Below are 20,238 nucleotides of genomic sequence, written 5' to 3'. Positions count from 1 at the left end.
TAGAGCAGGTCCATGTTTTCACTATCTCATCACCTCATGTCTTCATAGTACTAATCAGGCCAAACTCGTGAGGGTCACTGAGACGCTACCATGGAAGCAAATACTTATCCTGCCAAACTGAGTAAAGTAGTTCTAGAAAAATGACAGGACATTCTTGACTTCCCTTTTGCCAACCAATTGTACATTTCTTTCTATCATTCCTCATACAGCATAGTATAGAATGAGCAACTGTGAGACTATGTGATCCAGCCCTCTTTTAGCAAAGGACATGAGGAAGGAGCAGAGCTTAGGCCATGGCTTGAACATTCTGCAAAGTGCTTTAGGGAATTTGATTTAGGGAGGGGATTCTGACAGCTGTGGATTTTTTTTTCCTCCCTGAGACAGGGTTTCTTTGTGTAGCTTTTGGAGCCTATTCTGGAACTCACTCTGTAGACCAGGCTGGCCTCAAATTCACAGAGATCCACCTGCCTTTGCTTCCTGAGTACTGGGATTAAAGTTGTGGACCACCACCGCCTGACTCTGACAGTTGTTTTACAACAATTGATTTGGAGTTGTAAATAAATGTTAGCAATGAGTGAACCAGCAGATATGGAATCTGCAAAGAAGAACTATGTGTAACCAAAAGAAGCCATTACTTATGAAGGTTTCTGATGTCATGTTGAGTTTTAACTGCAAGTCTTTGTTTTCTGGGGAATCTGTATATTAGTAATCAATGTGATTAAAAGGTGTTGATGCATGTTTTCTGAATCACTCAATAAAGATTTGGCCAAGTTGAGTACCACAGATTCTTAGTGCTGGATGGAAAAATGTATAAGATGCTTTAGTACAATGAATAGGACCCTAGACTCAAGGATAGTGACCATAGCTAGTGACCATTTCCAACTAATGGACTGATCTTTGTAGAATCCTAGTTTCTCACTATAAAATGACTGTACATAAAAAAAATTGTAGGAGTCAGCCAGAGAGTCTCATTTCCTGCCATCCCAATTTTATACCTTCGAAACTGGGACTATCTAACACCCATGTTCAATTCTAATATGCCTTAATCTCCATGGAAACAAGGCTCTGTAGTAAACACAGGGGATTTAATTAGTTTAAGGGCAGCACTTCCAAGAGTTTAGCCCTCTATGGCTAGGGATTGTTCTGACCCAGTGTTCCAGGTAAGTAGCAAGCTTCTTCTTTGGGTCAGAGCATGTAGTATTGTCTCAAGGGAACTGACCAGCACCAGAGAATCTGGTAGAGGTCCGGCTGAGCCTCAGGGGTTAGCTTATTTCTTTCATTGGTCCCAGGGAATGGATTTGCCTTGTAAATGAGCTTCATCTGCTTTCTCTGCAGTGTGACTTCCGTGGTCAGCTGCCAGCCTTCTGTTCTAGTTGCCACACCAAGACTGTCTTTTTTTCTCTCAGTCTTAGCTTCCATTTCCCCAACTCCCTGGGAGTGATAACATGCTATTTCCTTGACCCCTGTGACATTCAAGGTAGCTGGCCACACGCGAGTTTCTCAAATTCTTACTTGACTCCTTTTCTGCTATCTTCTGCTTCCTTATGCTATGCCTCACTCAATCACCCTTCTGCCTGACTGATTTTGTTTACTCTCTGAATCTTAGCTTTTGGTTTTTGGTCAGTACTATATTATCACATAATTTTTCAATGTGTGCTGCTTAGTTTTTGTCAACTTGACACAGACTAGAGTCACCTGGGAAGAGGAATTCTCAACTGAGAAATTGCCTCCATCATATTGGCCTGTGGGCATGTCTGTGGGGGCATTTTCTTGACTAATAATTGATGTGGCAGGTCCAGCCCATTGTGGATGGTGCCACTCCTGGGCAGGTGGTTCTGGGCTGTAAAAGCCAGCAAGCTGAGCACGAGACCAGAGAGCAATCCAATGAGTAGCTCATCTCCACGATCGTTGTTTCAATGTCTCCTTCTAAGGTCCTACCCTGAATTCCCTCAAGAATGGGCTGTGATGTGGGAATGTAAGTCAAATAAACCCTTTTCTCCCCAAGTTGATTTTGAGCAGTGTTTTATCATACCAAAAAAGTAACTAATACAACATATCAAAGAATATTAGAGTTGACAAAGATTAGAGATGACTCACATGACTGACTCATTTTAAGAGCCAAGTGACTCAAGTGTGACTTTTTCTGTGGTGATGAATGGCCACTGGAAATAATATTACAAAGCAGATACTTCTGAATTAGATACATTAAAAATTTTTCTTTAAGGGCAAAGAGTATATTAACAATGAATAATGCAATAGCATTTGAAAATAATCTATGTTACATAGGGAGTTACAGGAAAAATATGTATGTATGTATGTATGTATGTATGCACACAAATGGCTATTTTACTAACAAAATGATGTATGTCACTATATGTGAACAGTCTCATATTGCATATTTTAAAAATAAGAAAAATATACATTTTCTAGCCAATTTAAACTTTTCCATGTGATTTTGAATGTTTTCATCAAAAACATGAAAATGCAACATCTCCCAGTAGTTTGAAAGAACATCTGATTGACATTAAGGAAGAAAATTTACTAGATAAATTTTGCAAAAAAAAAAAAGACAACTTGCATAAAAGAGGTATAAGATAGAATACTAAGTGAGATAACCTAGGGGCTGCAATTACAGAGTTCTTCTTTTGGATCAACTTATTTTAATGGTTTGTTTTTGTTTGGGGGCAGCCATTAAGATCCAGTATTAATATGATTGGTGGATTGCCTTTCTTAGTGTTAAAATGTTAAAGTAAGCATTAGAAAAATGACAAATCACATCCCATAACACTGTTTCTCTACAGTATAGGTATAGGTAGTGAGTCAAAAACAAACCAAACAACCCACAAACAACAAACAAACAACCTTTGTACCGTGTAGAACACTGTATAAGGGAAGCTAAAGTGTAGAAATCCATTGGTTTATTTATCTTCGTTTCAACCTTCGATAGTTTTGCATATTTATAAAGCATATGATACTTTAGTTGTATGCATATCCACTGTATAAATAAATCAGCTTATTTTGGAACATACTTGTAAAGGGGGTGGTTAGGGTGAGGAATTAGGACCACCCATTCTTATGTAGGGTGTTTGCTTGGAAAAAGCCACCTGTAAATTCTGAAGAGTAGCCAAGTGGAAATGGCAATAGATTTGTGCTGTGATGTTCTGGAAAATAGGTATAGATTCATAATAATAATGGTCAGCGTTTATTGAACACTTCCTATGAGCCAGGTACCACACCAAGCACTTACCATTGATTATTTTATTTATTCCTTTATACCACCTTAGAAGACAGACCGAGAGAGATCCATGATGTTTCTCAAAGCCACACAAGGAGAGGCTGAACTGGAGGTTGGACCGGGTCTCTCTTAATCTAAGTTAAGCTTGTACATCTCTGACGGGCACAGACAGAGTCTCATTATGACAGCTGTCCACCAGAAGAAAAGATTGTACTGATGAGTTCTGGGTTTCCTACCCCCGGCAAAGTGTCCAAATGGTGGCAGGGTTTCTTGGTGAGAGGGACCTGAAATATGATCTCTGAGATGGCTTCCATTTTAGAAAGATTGGAGGACAGATCTCCTTTGTCTGAAGATGAAAGGCTACAATGGCGATAAAGGGGAAATGCTGACTTATCAGGGCCGAGCTGTTCTTGGCATCTCAGCGCCCTTACCGTTCTCTGGAAATGCCTATGACCAGGAAAGCACCTGCCAGCTTGCTTTCTCTAAACTCTAGAGTCCCTCTTTTTCTGGAGTTCGATGTCTTCTACTCAGCCTTGGTGGCCTTAGTGGAAAGCAAAGCATCTCTACGAATTTCTTTAACTACAGGTTAATTGCTAAATACCATTACTTACGAGGGCATTAACTGATAAATCTGTCTTCTGCAAAGCACTCATTAGTCAGTTGGTCTGTTCCTTGCCCCATGATGTAGATCTGAACTTGATAGCACAGAGAAGTAGAGCTGCGTGAGTGAGAGGGAGGACTCTGAGGTCCGGTTTGGGTTCATTTCTACTAGTGTTGGCGGACGCTGTATGGTGGCTCCTCTAGATTGTGATGAGGACAGGTAAGTCAGAAAATAAACCGTGGAGAACTGAGCCAAAAGAACTAACCCGAGAAGCAATTCCTGACCAATGGGCCTATTGATGATGTAATAATAAGACTGGAACTGGTGATGGATGGGTTGCCTGCAGCTCTGGCTGTTGATGTCGCTTGACCTTTTATGTAGAGCCTGCTGCAGGGTACCACCATCCTAAGGCAGATTTGGTATAACCCAAGATCACAGTCAGAGTTCTGCTCCGACACAAGGGATGCTCTAGTCTAGGTTTCTGGAAACAGCTCTCACACACACTGATTATGAAAACTGAGTGAAGAATGGGATTCGGGATACATCTTTTGAGAAGCACTCCCGGAGGTGATTTTGAGTTTCTCCCTCTTGACAGCCCATCCTAGCTGGGGCTGCTTGGTGTTCCACGTAGGCTGAAAGAGGGGATTTGAATTTAAATTTGACCACGTGCCGAATTTTATACACTATACAGACTGGGGCCATGTGAAGAAGCTGCCCGTGGTGTCCAGAGATCAAGATGCTGCTATGGGGAGGTAAGTGAACTCCTAGAAGCTGGTTACACTAGTCCCAGTCCCAAGAATTCTCTCAGAGGAGAGAACACAGAAGTTACCACATCTTTTTGTAGCATATGTAGCCTAGGTTACCTTATAATTCCCATTTTGATAGTTTAGGAGGGACAAGACTTAGGCACAGCTGAAGTTCTAGACTTGCACCAGGAAGAAACCGTTGCTAGAATGCACCTGTCATCTGAGCCTGTGACATGCCCCAGTGCAAATGTCTCACTCTCCTTCAAGCCGGTGAAGAAGGGACTATTATCCGCCACATTTTACAGATAAGGAGACAGGATGAGGGACTTCAAGGTGATCTGTCTGATAGAAATTAGAAGGGGGGGGTGACGTCTGAAGCCAGGCTTCATGCTGCCACCCTCTCGATTATATTCTTCCCAGTACACTTCATTGTCTACAGAGAAACTCTCACAGCATAAACATCCCTGAATTCGGTTCACGGCTAACGCTGTTGCCAAGCATCAACCTTTGGAGACCTTCTTGGGTGCTGAAGTAAGAGTAAGTTTGATCAAATGGCCAATTTGTGGCAAGCAGTTACTTTTACATCACATTTGGGAGCTGCCAAAACAGTTAATATTTTAAAGAGTTTGCACACCCTTTCCCACAACTCATTTCCGAGATAAATTATTTAGAATGCTATTTCTTCAGTACACTTCAACTTTGCTCAGGTGGGTGATCACACATTCTGAATGGCAAACACATTATTGAGGTGTCAATGTGCTCGGAACACTAGGCAGATTTACATTGGCTTCCTCTGTATTGTACACAGCCCTGATTGTGGGATGGACCGGGTGACAGTCACATATTGACGGCTTCGGTTCTTCATTCTACCCATTACATAATCTCTGGAGTTTCACAACCCTTATCTGTGGATCGGGAAAGGTACCTTACTCTTTCGGGAGAATCAAGGGCAAGACACACTGGTGTGATCAAAATGCTCATTCCAGAATCTGCCCTGTGATACATGCGCAACAAGAATTTCCTTGGGCCTCCTGCTCCCCCAACAATTTGGGGAGTCCAGCTTTTGACCCTGTTCAATTCAGTCACTGTCGCAAAACCTCAGGCTTCCACCTGTGATGTAGATCTGTCACTAAACAGTCCACAGGACTTTTGTCAGCAAATGAGTGCAAAGTGACAGTGTTTCCGAAGTCTGATTCTTGTCACCCACACTGGTGACCAAGGCCTTTTGACTTTAAAATGCTGCTCTTCTTAATTTTTTACCTCCCCTTTGTTACAGCTGTCTTTTGCAGGAGATGAGACAGCTATAGTTTCCTCCAATTTCCTTTTTTTGATATGTATGCCAGCACAGTGTAGATACACCGTGCACGTAGATACACTTATATAGATGTGTCTTCACACCAATATGCATATGTGTGCTCATGCAAACATGCACGTGCAGAGGCCTGGGGCTGATGGGGGGAATTTTCTTCAGCTGCTTTCCACCTCGTTCTTCTGAGATGGGTTCTCTTAATGAGACCTGAGGCTTGCTGCTATGGCTACTTTTGTCGGCCAGCTTGCTCTGGAGATGCCCCGTGTCCACACTCCAGGGCTGAAGTTCTCACTGAGCCACCACACCTTGCTGGCATGCATGTGGTGTGATGGTTATTTAAGTGGCAACTTTACACCACCTAGAATTACCTGGAAAGTCCGTCTCAATGACAGGTTGTCTGTCTTGGTTTGGCCTGCTGTAGAATGTCTCTGGGTGACTGCTTTAATTTAGTTAATTGATGTGGGACGACCCAGCCCGGGGTGGGGGACACCATTCCCTAGGCAGGGAGTCCTGAAGTGTATAACAGTGGATAAATCAAGCTGAATACAAGCAAGCAAGTGAGCACGCATGCATTCCCTGATCTCTGCTCTTGGCTGCATGCGGTGTGAGAAGCCGAAGTGTCAGCATTGACTTTCCTACAATCACAGGCTGTCACCTGGAGTTTTGAGCCACAGTAAATCTCCTTAGCCCTCAGTTACTCTTCTCTGAGTGTTTTATCCCAGCCACAGAGTGGGAATAGCGTAGGAGGGTCTGGGAACTCTGACTCTGCTCCTCTGACTTGTGCTGCAAGCCCTTTAATCACTGAGTGGTTTCCCCAGCTCCTTCTCTCCATTTCTCTAGAGACCCAGGGAGCTTTCTGTTTTCCTAAGTAAGGCCAGGGCTGGAACCTGGATCTTGGACTCTTTTGTCATGGAAAGGGTTTTTTTTTTTTTTTTTCCCCTTAGCATCTGGTGAGTGAATCTGTGTGGTCTGGCCCTTACCAGGGAGATGGTGACGAATGAACTTTATGAGGAGATTGACAAGATGCTCCTCTGACAGGCCCACCAGCCATCTGCTCTCTACCCGCATCTCTGCATCCCAACTAGGTGAGGGAGGAGCTCGCTGCCTCTTGAACTAGGCATTATCTGTAGGTTGATCACCGTGGGTGGGTTTGGGATGAAACCGCAGTGGAACATTTATGCAATGTCTGCGGAAGATGAAAATAGTCCTCCTTAGAGCGTTTGTCACTTTGGTGTTCACACTCCGCAAAGCCCCAAGATATTTCCCTCAAAACAGCAGCTGCTGCTCTCTCACCACGCAAACACAGAGCTTCCATGCCAGGCCCATAGTCCCATTAAGGGCCTACTGTGCACTGATCTTGGCTCCATGAAGACTCAGCGATGTCTGGGACGACAGTGCTTGATCTAGCTAAGTGCGGGTACAACCCAAGACAGGCATCATCTGCCGATTCACTGCTCTTCAGTCGTGAGCCAAGCAATTCTACTGTCTGATCAAAGTATGCGTTCTTCACACAGTCATGCCCTCATAGAGGATATCAGCCTTCCCCGGCAAAGCCAAGGGCTTGGGGCCTGTTGTAGGAGCTCACAGCCTAAAATACTATGAATGTTAATGTAGATGACAGGGGTGAGTATTTGGAAGCAAGGAGAAAATATAGCTCCCCCCCTACTACAGAAGGAGGTGAGAGCCTAATCAGTGAGCCTTCATCACAACGGGGCTGCTGTTGAAAGAATGATCTTCCCCCTTTCCTCCTTCCTTTCTTCCCCTAGCCTTCCCATCTCTGCTACAATGTACTGGGGATCTATCTCCTTATGTGTTGGGAATTTGGTGCTAAATTCTTATCCTGGAAAAAAGGAAAGGAGCAAGGCAGGCAGGCAAGGAGGAAGGGAGGAAGGGAGGGAGGGAGAAGGGAAGGAGGGAGGGGGAAGGGAAGGAGGGAGGGGGAAGGGAAGGAGGGAGGGAATCAACTCGTCTGACTCTGTGCCTTTGTTCTATGTCTTGTCTACTTTTGCTGCTTACACCATCCTCTGGCCAATTCTTATGGAGATGCTGGCATGATCGTGTGTCCTCTCCAGGGATAACTGCCTGTCTAAAGGTATCTTAGAGTAAAGACACTGCCGGAGCTGGAGTAAGAAGCAATAGTTTATAGGTCCTTTGGTGAGAGCTTTGCTATGGTCTCTGGTTCTACCTGAACCTGAGATAGGCCATATCAGGCCACCTCCAATGGCTGCTGGGTGCTATCTGCTTCTGACAGGCTTTCCCCATAGCCAGTGTCCCCCAGGGCTTTGGTGAGGCAGTTTTGCTTATTTGTGAGGGACCAATGTAGCAGGAATGCATCCTATGGTTGTCCTTTAGCACAGGAGCCAAGCTTCAGCAGGCTGGAGTCTCCCAGTGCGCCTCCAAGACTGTGACATTTATAGCCCAGGGAAAGGGAGCTTCATATGGAAGTGAAGGAAGGGGTCTGCCATGTTCTGACAAGGGTTCCTTGTCCTACAGACAGATTCTGCCCTTCTGGATTCTGGGCAGGTGTCACACTGAGAGCCCCAGATTTTTGACACTTACAGGTGTGGAATCAAGCACCTGACAGCTGAAAGAGATCTTAGGGGAGTTAGAGGCATTTTCTCCCCAGGCCAGCCTTTTGAGGCACAGTTTGCTCATTCTGTTCTTTCAGATGGAGAAACATGGAAGGGTTAATGTGTCACTGCCTAGGGGTGGGGTGGGGAAGATGACCTGACAATGAGGAAGAAACTGAGGTTAAGCTCCACTCAGCTAATCTGAGACTTGTGCTCACCATGGACCTGTTCCTGAGTCTGATTTTTAGTGAGGGGGAGAGAGAGAGAGAGAGAGAGAGAGAGAGAGAGAGAGAGAGAGAGAGAGAGAGAGAGAGAGAGAGAGAGACTATACTTCAAATGTAATGAGAGGAGGACGCACCTGATTTCTAAGAGCTATCCTGAACAAATTACATTACACAGAATCTGCAGGTGTGTGTGTGTGTGTGTGTGTGTGTGTGTGTGTGTGTGTGTGTAGTCAAATAGATAGTTGAAGCACAGAGATCACTGGGCAGTCTAGCCAAATTGGTGAATCGGGGTTGCGAGACCCTGTCTCCAAAACTAAAGCAAGATGTTAGACCTCTGGATTCCACACTCACATGTGCATCAACACACATGTACACTTGTGCACATACATATACACTCATATACCTACACTAGAAACATACAGCAGACACAAACACAGAAAATGCTAATTAATCTGGAAAGAATGTAAGACCTGAGCACATTGCTAGGATGATGGAAAGGGCTCAAGCACTTGCAGAAGAACGCTTTCTGCACAGGGAGGAGAGGTTAGCAGCATAAAAATATCGCTCAATTTACAATCACAAGGGGTCCTTGCCTGTGAGAGCAGTCATGCTCAGATGGAAATCTCACCTTGAACAGCCGTGCTATCCCGGAGTTGACAGCGCTAAAGCAAAGTCAGATTTGGAAGACAGGTTACTGATAAAATAAGCAATCCTGTAGTCTTCATTGTGTCCAAGCATCTTGGTAGTCATGGCAACATGCTGAGATGCAATGCTGACAGCCCAGAAGATGGCTAATAATTTCATCTTAATAATCGCAGTCCATGTAAGATGACTAGCTTCTTGATGAGTGTCACCTATCACATGGCTGTGTGGAAGGTCAGGGTAATGAAGTGAGTGGACTAAAATACTCTCAATGACGTGTACCCATGTGTGGCCCCAAAGTTAATGACAGGCTACCATGATTTTCATTGACTTTCAACTGTGGTCACCATAACTCTCCCTCTGGCTTATGGCAACAGGCCTCCTTTGAGTACAGTTTGCTGTAGGATGTTCTACAATCCACTCACTACCACCATGCTAATCTGCTGCCCAAAAGTCTTGAGTAGCTAACTGCTTCCTACTTTGTTAGGACTAACCTTCCCTGGCTCAGGTTCCCCTCCAATTTTTCTCAGCCCCACACACCAACATCTAGTCCCATTCCTTCACGGTGTACAGTCTCTTTCTCATGGGGTTCAGCTTCTCCCTACCTGTGATCTTTGCATGTTGCACGTATTTACTTGCTCCCTTTCCTCACAGGACGCTTCTTCACTCCTTCCTCTTTGGTTTTTTTAAAGCCAGTGATTGTCCCTCTCCAATGTGTCACTCCATGGCTTATCTGGTTCAGGGCACTTGCTTAATCCTCTCAAGTATGACCCCAAGCTCTACAGATGTTGCCATGTTCTGGAGTGCAGTCGTTTCCTTAAAGTAAGAGCGACCTCTAGATAGCTCCTGTATCCTTCAGAGAGCTGTTCACTCCATGGTTTCTCAGCCATTCTTCCCCAAGTATTACTTTCTTTGATATATATATTCTCCAAAATATATGTTTGATAGCACCATCGTTACCTGGTCTAATTAAATATTATTTAATCTCTATAATGAGAATGTGAGCTCCATGAACCAGATGTTTCATCTGTCTTGTCATATTTGGTATACACAAGAAAGTCTTGTATGTAGTATGTCCCCACTTATTTTTTAATGAATTACTGAGTGAGTTCTTCCTAACTGGACCATTCATAACCCAAATGATGGAACAAATGGAGAGGGACCATGCATATGTTAGCCACCGTTTCTAAAACTGGATCTTTGTATGGCTCTTTTCCCAGCCACGATCGAGAGGAAAGCATGGCCGAGGACCAAAGGTGATCTGTTTTGTAGGAACAGTGCATATTCATGTCAGAAAAGTCCTCCAACCAAGGCTGGGCTAAAACAGCCTGGACTGCTGAGGGGTGTCTCTGTAAGGAATCTCCTGGAATGGTAGAAAGTGAATGGCCTGGAAGCATCAGAAGGCATTTTAGAAGGTTCTAATGAGTGGAAGGTGGTTGTCAGTGGTGGCTTGGGGGTGGGGCACACTGCTGTGTAGCAGTGTGACATGCTTACTAAATGGAATTATAGTTTATTGAGTAGCAAAGAACAACACCCAGCTGCCTGGGAATTACATTGACAGGATGAAAAGGCAAGAGAATATTGTATAAACCTTATTTACAGATCAATAGATAATCTTTCATACATAAAAGGTCAGCTCCAGGAGGGCAAAGCAGAAAAAAACTATTGCCTGCAAATAAAATATTGACTTAAAAAATCCATTCAGATGAATCCTTTGGTGCATATTCTTCTGGTTTAAGAATATTTCTTTATTTATAAGCTTTTTCTTAACTACTTCAGGTTCCTCTGTGAAGCATGAAGGCATTGATGAGGAGTGCTGATTTCTAGTTGTCCTGAATCCTGTGCTATCAAGTGAACAGCATGAAATGGAATCAACGTGGAGAGCTTCAGAAAAACATTTCTAAGCGTGCATGTGTGCAGCAATTAGGATGCTCCAGTCAAATGGGGCCTCATCCCCACCCCCTGGTAATTTCCTGCTCTTGGTTGCTCTGATGCTAAATATTTATCCTGGCTTACTAAAGCAAAAACCAAAACGACGAAAACAATGTTGGAAACACACCACCAGCAGCTCATTACTACTGAATTTCTTCATCCATTTTGTGCCTTTCCTGTGTCCTGAAACAAGTTTTCATCATCCCAGAGAACATGTGAACTTCTTGTCTCTGTCTCTGTCTGGCTGCTGAATCATAAAGTTTATGGATGGCCACTACTATGAGAGGAACAAGCATGGAGGAGGTGTACAAAGGTCTAACCTGTGTCCCTCTCCTGCTTATAACATCAAGTCCTAATCCTCCTGCAACTGTGTCCGGAGAGAAAATGTTTAGGAGACAGTTATGTGTTAGTAAGGTGATAAAAGTGGGACCCTGAACCTACTGGGTTAGTCTCTGTCAGAAGCAACACCAGAGGCTTACTCTTGCTCATTCTTGCTTTGTTGAGTGCATTCCCACTCCCTCTGCCACCTGAGGATGAGCAGAAAGAGGACTCTGCAAGCCAGGAAGAGACTTGATACAGCAGCATAATCTTCCAGGCTCTTGATTTTGGACTTCCCAGCCTCCATCTTTAAAATAAACTTCTCTTTGTTTAAATCGCCCTATCTTAAAGAGTTTGCTATGGTCATCAGATCTGAATAATGCAGAATGGGAGCTTAGTCAGATATTGCTTCCCTGATAGAACATTTCAGATGAAAAGATCACTGTGCATTTTTTGTGCTCTGTCTTGGTGGCCTGGAAAATATTTCAAAAGAGCAGCAGTCTGAGCCGTGAACAGTTGTATTGCTGGCTGAAATGCTGTTGGAGGGCAGAGTTGTTTAAACCTCCAGGGAGTATCATCTGCTGCATGCTGAAGTGGTATGCACATCTGGGGAAGGCTTAGTTTTGCCAGAAGTCAAAAGGCTTAAGATATACAATTCCTATTCTCAGTCTCCTTATGGGGGAGCTGCAGGACTCCAGATGTGAGAAGATTCGGGACAGTATAGAATTACGTCATTACTATGCACTGGGTATTTTCCCTTAACTTATGTTGAAACCCTAAACCGCAGTATGATATTATAAAAGCAGGTGTAGACATGGGATTTTCTCTTCTTTCTTTAAGTATATACTCCTAAGAGGTCATGTGAAGACAAAATGGGAAGATAACTGTCTACAAACCAGGAAGAGGACCTTCTCCAAGAACTCAACAGGGAACACCTGATGTTAAATTTCTAGCCTCCAGACAATTGAGAAATATTGACTTGTGATTTAAGCTACCCAGCCTAAGGTATTCTGTTGTAGCAGTGTGAACTGATCAAGAAAATAACATTTTGCTGTAGTTTGACAATAATGAAATCTCTCCCAGTTTTTCACCATTTTCTTTCCTTAGAAATCAGGTTTAAAATATACCAAGGAATAATCTCCCTAAACACAATGTGACTGGAACCAGCTACTGCTATCTCTCTGTCAAAATCTCAGCCACAGGACTCAGGTAGGATCAATATAGAACCCATTTGAGCATAGAGATTTGAGCAAATTCCCAGACTGTGTAGTCCATGAAGCCAACCTTTTCCTGATACTGATTGAAGAGAACTGCTCATCTCAGTGTGAGAAAGGGCACAAAGAGAAGGCTGGATTTGATGAAAACTGATACAGGTTTCATCTTCCTCCAAGGTCAAAGGCAGAACTTGGTCTTTTCTATTTTATTTTCGCTCCATTCTTTTCCTGTACAGTGAATTCCATATCTACATTCTCCAAGTTCCTCCTTTGTTGAGGGTCCCCATTATGATGAATGAATGGTGCTGGCCATGATGTATGGGCCAAGACCAGTTCAATTCTAGTTTTATTTTTTATGACACTTAGGATCAATCCAAGACCTAACACAAGTTAGGCGAGCACTCTACAACTGAGCTATATTCCTAACCTTTGAGTCAAATTCCAGATGTGATGATCCTCTCAGGCCTCATTTATTTGTTATGCTGTGTTCTTTTTTGGACAGGCTATTACGTTAAAAAGTCATGAAATGTGTGCATGAGGCTTTGTTCATGAGTCTATCCTCTGCAGTAGAACTTGGACTAGGGGTAGTTTGCCAATGGATCTATCCCAGGAACTCCTTTCCATCTTCTAGAATTCCTTTGTTCTGTTATAGAAGAGTCTATGGCCCCATATTCTGCTCAGATATCTTCTAAAAGGAAGAAGGAGGAAGAAGAAAGAATGAAGGCAAACAGCTACGTAACTGCATGGGCTGTGTGCCCATGAAGCTGCCCTGCCTGTGACACAAACTCAGAAGTAACCAACCTTATTTCTTCTCTAGAACATCCTGGGACTCTTGTTATAGACAAGGCACGGAAGATTAGATGGACTCTCATTTGCTGAATCATATTACTTAGTTCCCACTCAGGGAGCTGAGGTTCACAAATGGCTCAGTACCTCTTATCATACTCACTAACTCTAGTTAGTATGGACCAAAATTTAGGGCCAGAGAATGGTATTATTAACAACTAATATTGATTGAATATCTACAATGATAGGTGATATGGGACCTTAGAGTCTGACTCAGAACTGACACCAACCCCACTCCCCCCCCACCCCTTACACTCCCTTTTGTGGGAAAGCCCCTTAGAAAATTACCCAACCCTGTCCCAGGGACTTGAGTCAAGCTGACCCAGCTAACCGCTACTTTATGCTTCTGTTAAACTGCTTGCTTGCTCCCCTTCCCCTGAAACTGCCAACAAGAATATGGCTTTTGTCTTCAAAAGCTGCCAGCAGAAAGCAGTGAGGGTGCTCCATGAGGACTGTTTCTCTCCAGTCAGTTGCCGGCTGGCCTTAGAAAGACTCTCGGATTCACTCTGGTTTTGTTGAGTGGTTCTTTGGGTTTTTACCCCATGATAATAGGAACAATGAAAAACTTCTGATATACTTTGGATTGACGGTCTCAAGCCTATTTTCCTTTTCTGTGTCCACACCCCCTATATCATGACTACAGCTTCTACTGTCAAGAAGTAACTCATATTTCTCTACCTCTTGAATTCAGGCTGGTTCTTTGAACTTCTTTGTCTTAATCAAATGCTCCAGAATAGACAATGCGATATTCAGGATGTATGCTGAAGAAGCTTGTACTCTTCAGATATCTCTCTTGGAACTCTGGGGTCTCAGTGAAAATAAGCCTACACTAGCATGGTGGAGGTGATCATTGCAGGAGAGCTGAGTTGTTCCAGCTGGGACCATTGAGACTGCCCCACCCCAGATGACTTGCTGACTAGCTAGAGATGCATTAGTAAACTTAGCTGCTGTCATGCAAACCAAGTCGTGGTCAGCATATTGATTTGGCCAAACAACTGAGACAGGTAAAAAAATGATAGATGGTTTTTTTCTTTAAGCCTCTGTGCAGCATCATTACATTAATAACCTATGTACATTATTATTTCCATTCTCTTGATGAGGAAACAAGCTGAGAGGTTAAGTCCTTGCCTCTGATAAACAGCTTGTGAATGGACTCAGAAAGATGAACTCTGGAGTCTGGATTCTTGTCTGTTTGTAAGATCTCATCATAACACTCAAGTATCTGTCAGCCCTTGGCTAATGTAAAGTCATTTGAGTGTAGGAAAGTGTTTCTGCTGGTGTGGACAGGTCATAGGATGGAGTTCAGACATCAGAAATCTCTCTGCTGATAAAATGCCATGACAGCTATTGACTAAAACATACAAAATAAAACATTGCAATCTATCTGAGAAAAAATACTTAAATGCAAAACAAGAGAGACAAACAATCTCTTTGAAGTCAAGGTTGCAAAATGAAAGATAGCAGAAAGTTTGATTGCATCTCATTAATCCTAAGTTATGGCCTCGTTCTATAAGAGGTCTGCATGAGAATCCTGTAAATGCAAAAGACATCCTTCACTTGAAAATGAAAACAAAATGCAATTACGTTAGTGGAAGAATTTTCTCATTAAAGAAAACTAAACTTATGATCATCTGTCTCTCCACCTTTGTTTGGTAACCCTTGCCCATCCTTGATGAAAAAGTGATTATTCCCACAGTAGCAACTGGAGATTTGACTAAAATAAGAACGCATAATTTAATAACAGAAGGAATGCCATAATGTATGAGCTCTTACAGATATCGTAGATTGGGAAGGTTCTGGAAGGCCTCGGGATTGATGTACAGCAGAGAGTTGGCCTTTTCAATTCTACTGTAAAAGAGGAAGGTACGTGTAAGTGACTTAAACAGCAAAGAGTGTCATGGTATTTTTCATGTCACGCAGAGCATGTCAGTAAATAATCAAGTCATCCATCCATCCATCCATCCATCTATCCCTTTATCCCTCTATCTAGCTATCATTTCAGCAAACACTGAGCAAGCATGCAGGACCCTTTATTGTATAAATCTATGTAAACTGAGTACCAACCCTGTCCATTTAACACTCATCACTTGGTACCTGTCCTCCAGTCCATTTTTAACCACAAGGAGAGCTGAGGATTTTCCTAATAAGATCTCCCAGAACCGGGGTAAACTAAGAAGGGGCAGGCGACACTAACTTGGGAGAACTGAACTAGTGAAAGGTATGAAGACAAGAGGAGGACACTCAGACCAGCCAGAAATGGAGAAAAGAAGAAGGGCCGGAAAGGAATGCAGGTGAGGTAGCAAAAAGACTAAAGAAATAGAAATGAATTGGCAAAGAAAAAACCAAAATCTGAGAGAAAAGCCACTTCTGCCTCTGATTTAAAGCACCAAGTTCCAGCCCCTGGCAGGAGGTCCCTCCCCTGCCACCTCAAGCCCCGTTCTGCTGACGGAAGTGGCTCCTCACGGCAGATGGGAAATGGTGACTTCTGCCCAGTGGTTTTAGCCTTGTGCTGTGTCCTGATCAATAGTCTGGAAGTGAGACGGTTTACATTCGGATTCCCGCAGAGAACCTGTCTTCTTTCTCATCTCCCTGGATCAATGTATATTTGCAGAGATACTCTTGTTAATTACTTCCTTCCTGTTTCATTAGCTTTCATGTTGCCGTAACCTGTAGCTAACCAGAGCCAAGTACCAGGCAATTAATCATTTTGAACACAGCCAGTGTTGCATGAGGATGAGTACTTCCCCATGCAAGAGAGAGATGCAAGAACTGTTTCGTTAGCCCCACTGCCCAGTGGACGGCGCCAAGGCGTGCTTTACACTGGGCCGTTGGGTCGTTTCTCTGATATCCTTTGTGGACCTTCAGGCCCCATCAGGTCTCATTCTCTAACTAGGGCAAGGTGAGGGCAGGTGGAGAGAGAATAAAGGAACAAGACTGGAATGAAAATGAGGAGGAATGAGGTAGGAGGCAGAACGGGTTGACAAAATGTGCAGGCTGTTATTTCTTTTTTTTTTTTTTTTTAATTAAGAAATTTTTTATTCATTTTACATACCAACCACAGATTCCCCCTCTCCCCTCCTCCCACCCACATCCCCTCTTCCAACAAGGTAAGGCCTCCCATGGGGAGTCAGCAGAGCCTGGTGCATTCAGCAGAGGCAGGTCCAAGCCCCTCCCCCTGCCTCAAGGCAGTATGAAGTGCCTTACCATAAGTAGTGGGCAAAAAAAAAAACAGGCTGCCATTTCTAAATAAACTCCTTAATACACACACACACACACACACACACACACACACGCACGCACGCACGCACGCACGCACGCACGCACACACGCACTGGCATGTTGCTTACATTTCATGCAACTTGGGTAGGTTGGAGAACACATCTGCTTCTATTACTTCCAAGACATCATTCTGAGAGATCTCTCTGCAGCAAAAGAAAGATAATTCAGGTTAGTTCCATTTTCCTCCATAGACCTTTCAAGAATTCATCTAGAGCCTTGTGCCTAGGAGGATTCTTAAGACCCCAAACTGCTTTCTTTTCCTCAAGTCAGCCACAGTAATAAGTCTAAACCAACACACTAGATGCTAATGTTTACACAACAGTGGGAAAATAAATCCGAGGTAGTGGGTCGTTAGGCGATTAGATACTCTTCAGCTGTAGAAACCCAAGCCTGAAGGAGACTTTCTCGAAAGTATTTAGGGAAATATACAGGATGAAATAAAACCAAGTTCCTTAGGTCAGGGGTCAGCAAACTTTCTCAGGCCCAGATAGTAACTACCTATTGGTATTGTGGATCACTTGATCTATGTTAAAGCAGTACAAGCAATGAATCTCCAAAGCAACCGTAGGAAATGAGACGTGTGCCAATGACACTTTATTAAAAATGGGAATGAATTCAGCCAGTGGGCTGCGTTTCATTAAACCTGCTCTGGACTATGGAGCCAGGCTCTCTGTTAAACTGGCTGTGGTGTTGGAGAATGTAGATGCTCATTCTTGCTCCCCACCCCCCTCTCTCCCTGATTCCCCCTTGTCATTCTTACTCTCCTCCTTAATTAAAAGTATTTTTACAGTTTTTGTTAGAATAAAATAAATGGCATTTTCAAAATGGCAGTGTGATGCATATATATCATTAGATACACAGGATATATACGTGTGTGTATCATTCTTACCTCATTCCCACTACCCTTCACTGTCCCACCCCGTTTCTGACAGGTCCTCTTCCCCTCCCAAGGGAGCCCACTTTAAGTTTTCATAGCACAAATGTCCCACCACCCTCACTGCCCCTCCCTCCTGCTCCCTTTAGACATTTTCTCTCCTCTCATGGTCCCATTTGTCCTTTCATGTCCTACAACTACACACACACACACACACACACACACACACACACGCACGCACGCACGCACGCACGCACGCACACGCACACGCACACGCACATGCACATGCATACACACAGGTACAGACACAGATTTAACCTATGCACTATGTGTGAGGGAAATCATGTGATATTTGTCTTTCCAGGTCTGGTTTACTTCCCTTAGCACAGTCAACTTTAGTTCTAGCCATTCTCTGCATTTTCTGGTGATTTCTATAATTTCACTTTTTTTTTTTTTAACAACTGAGCAAAATTCCACTATGTATATGTAGCACATTTTCTTTATCCATCACTGGACTCTAGGCTGGTTCCTGATCTTGGCTGTTGTGAATACTGCATCAGTAAACATGGACAATTGACTATCTCTGCTGTATGCTGACCTAGCATCTTTTGAGTATATCCCAGGAGTGACTGGCATCTCTAGACCATACTGTATCTCTATTTTAGTGTATTTCCATTTTCAATTCTTTTGAGGAAACTATATATTGATTTGCACAGTGATGGTACCAGTTTACATGATCATAGTGATGTATAAGGTTACCACATTCTCCATATCCTTGCCAGAATTAGTAAATTGTCTTTTGAGGATAGTGATTCTGACTGGGGTGAGATGGAATACTAAAGCTGTTATAATTTGAATTTCCATGGTGGTTTAAGATTTTGAATATTTAAAAATATTTATTAATCAATTGCATTTTTTTCTTTAGAACTATTGTAGTCAGAGGATTTCTGCTGTCCTGCTCGGCACTGAGGTCCTGCAGCCGCTTATAAAATAATCGTTCAGAGGCTTAATGTTAATTATCAATTTAATGGCCTATGGCAGGCTTCTTGCTAGCTAGCTCTTATGACTTAACCCATTTCTATTAATCTATAACTTGCCACATGATCGTAGCTTACCAGTACTTTTAAATCTTGCTTCTCGTGGCAGTGGCTGGCGTCTCCCCTTCCTCTCCTTTCTCTATCTCCCTTGGATTTTCCCGCCTGGCTCCATCCTGCCCTGCCATAGGCCAAACGGCTTTATTTATCAATCAATCAGAGCAACACATATTCCCAGTGTACAGAAGGACATTCCATAGCAATCTGGTTGATTAGTCCGCTCATTGACCGGAGGTCTCTTTTTTAGTTCTTATTTGGTTCTAGATATTAATCCAATGTAGATGGACAGGCGGCAAAGATTTTCTCCCAGTCTGCGGTCTCTCTTCACTCTGGCTATTGTTTCCTTTGCGGTAACAAACTAATTTTATGGCAATTAATTTTTTTTGGTGGGGGGAAGGTCAGTTTTGTGGGTTTCTTATGCTATTGGAGTCCTATATCTTGATGTGTTTTACCCATGTTTTCATGTAACAGTTTCAAAGTTTCAGATCTGACATTCAGGTCGTTATTGGCTTTTTTTTTTTTAAATTGAATTGGTTGTTATGCATATTGTTATGGATCTGGTTTTATTCTTTTAATGAATTACTTTAAAAATAAGCATGGATTAAAACCTGCCCTCTCACTGGGTGGTGGTGCCGCATGCCTTTAACCCCAGTACTCTGTGAGTTTGAGGCCAGCCTGGTCTACAGAGCAAGATCCAGGCACCAAAACAACACGGAGAAATCCTGTCTCGAAAAAACCAAAAACAACAACAACAAAACCCCCCCAAAACCTGCCCTCTCCATGCTATTACTAAAGTGAAGCTTGTCTTTGGTATTAATGATGGCTTGGCATAAAACACTCTGTGTTTCAGACCCCAGCTTTTCTCCTGGAGGAGTCTGAAGGTTGTGTAGAATAAAGCCCACTATGCAGAAGCCAGAGCCTGTGAGGAGACAGGGTGGTTTGATGTTTATACTGTGTCTCACAGATGAAACATGCTATTATTTGGCCTCCTGGGAAGACGCTCATACAGCTTTAATGCTCAGTTGGCTGTCTCAGGAAATCTCACAGGCAGCCAGCATGTATTCAAACAGGCTGAGGTAGAAATGCTGTCCGCTTACCTGGGACTTAGATGTAGAGGTCTAAAAGTGCCGTGGAGGATGTCTGTAGGGTAGAGGCCAGAGCAGTTGGGTGAGGGGAGTGAAACAGACATCTCAGAGAGGCATAAAGACCTCAGGGACTTGTGGATCTGGGGTGCAAGCATCCTTTCTCACAAGCTGGTGAATGAGGGTGTGGGAGTGAAAAGGTCCTACTTGGCAAACCCCAGAAGGCATGTGTGTGAACATCTAAAGGAGCTGAGCGGAAGAGCTCTGTGAAG

The 20,238-nt window shown here is 43.3% G+C and overlaps 1 protein-coding gene across 1 annotated transcript in view; it reads right to left on the bottom strand.

The window, feature by feature from the left end:
* Fshr (follicle stimulating hormone receptor) overlaps positions 1 to 20,238 on the bottom strand; it is a 179,618-nt gene that overhangs the window by 36,624 nt on the left and 122,756 nt on the right. The window contains exons 3-4 of the mRNA XM_037197963.1: positions 16,985 to 17,059; positions 15,411 to 15,485 (exon numbers count right to left, since the gene is read on the bottom strand). Of these exons, the coding sequence (XP_037053858.1) occupies positions 15,411 to 15,485; positions 16,985 to 17,059 (150 nt within the window). The remainder of the gene's footprint in view (positions 1 to 15,410; positions 15,486 to 16,984; positions 17,060 to 20,238) is intronic.

The sequence above is a fragment of the Peromyscus leucopus genome, chromosome 22 (genome assembly GCF_004664715.2).
Source record: "Peromyscus leucopus breed LL Stock chromosome 22, UCI_PerLeu_2.1, whole genome shotgun sequence".
NCBI lineage: Eukaryota > Metazoa > Chordata > Mammalia > Rodentia > Cricetidae > Peromyscus > Peromyscus leucopus.
Note: the sequence above shows the minus strand (reverse complement) of the source record. Positions and strands in the feature narration are given on the sequence as shown.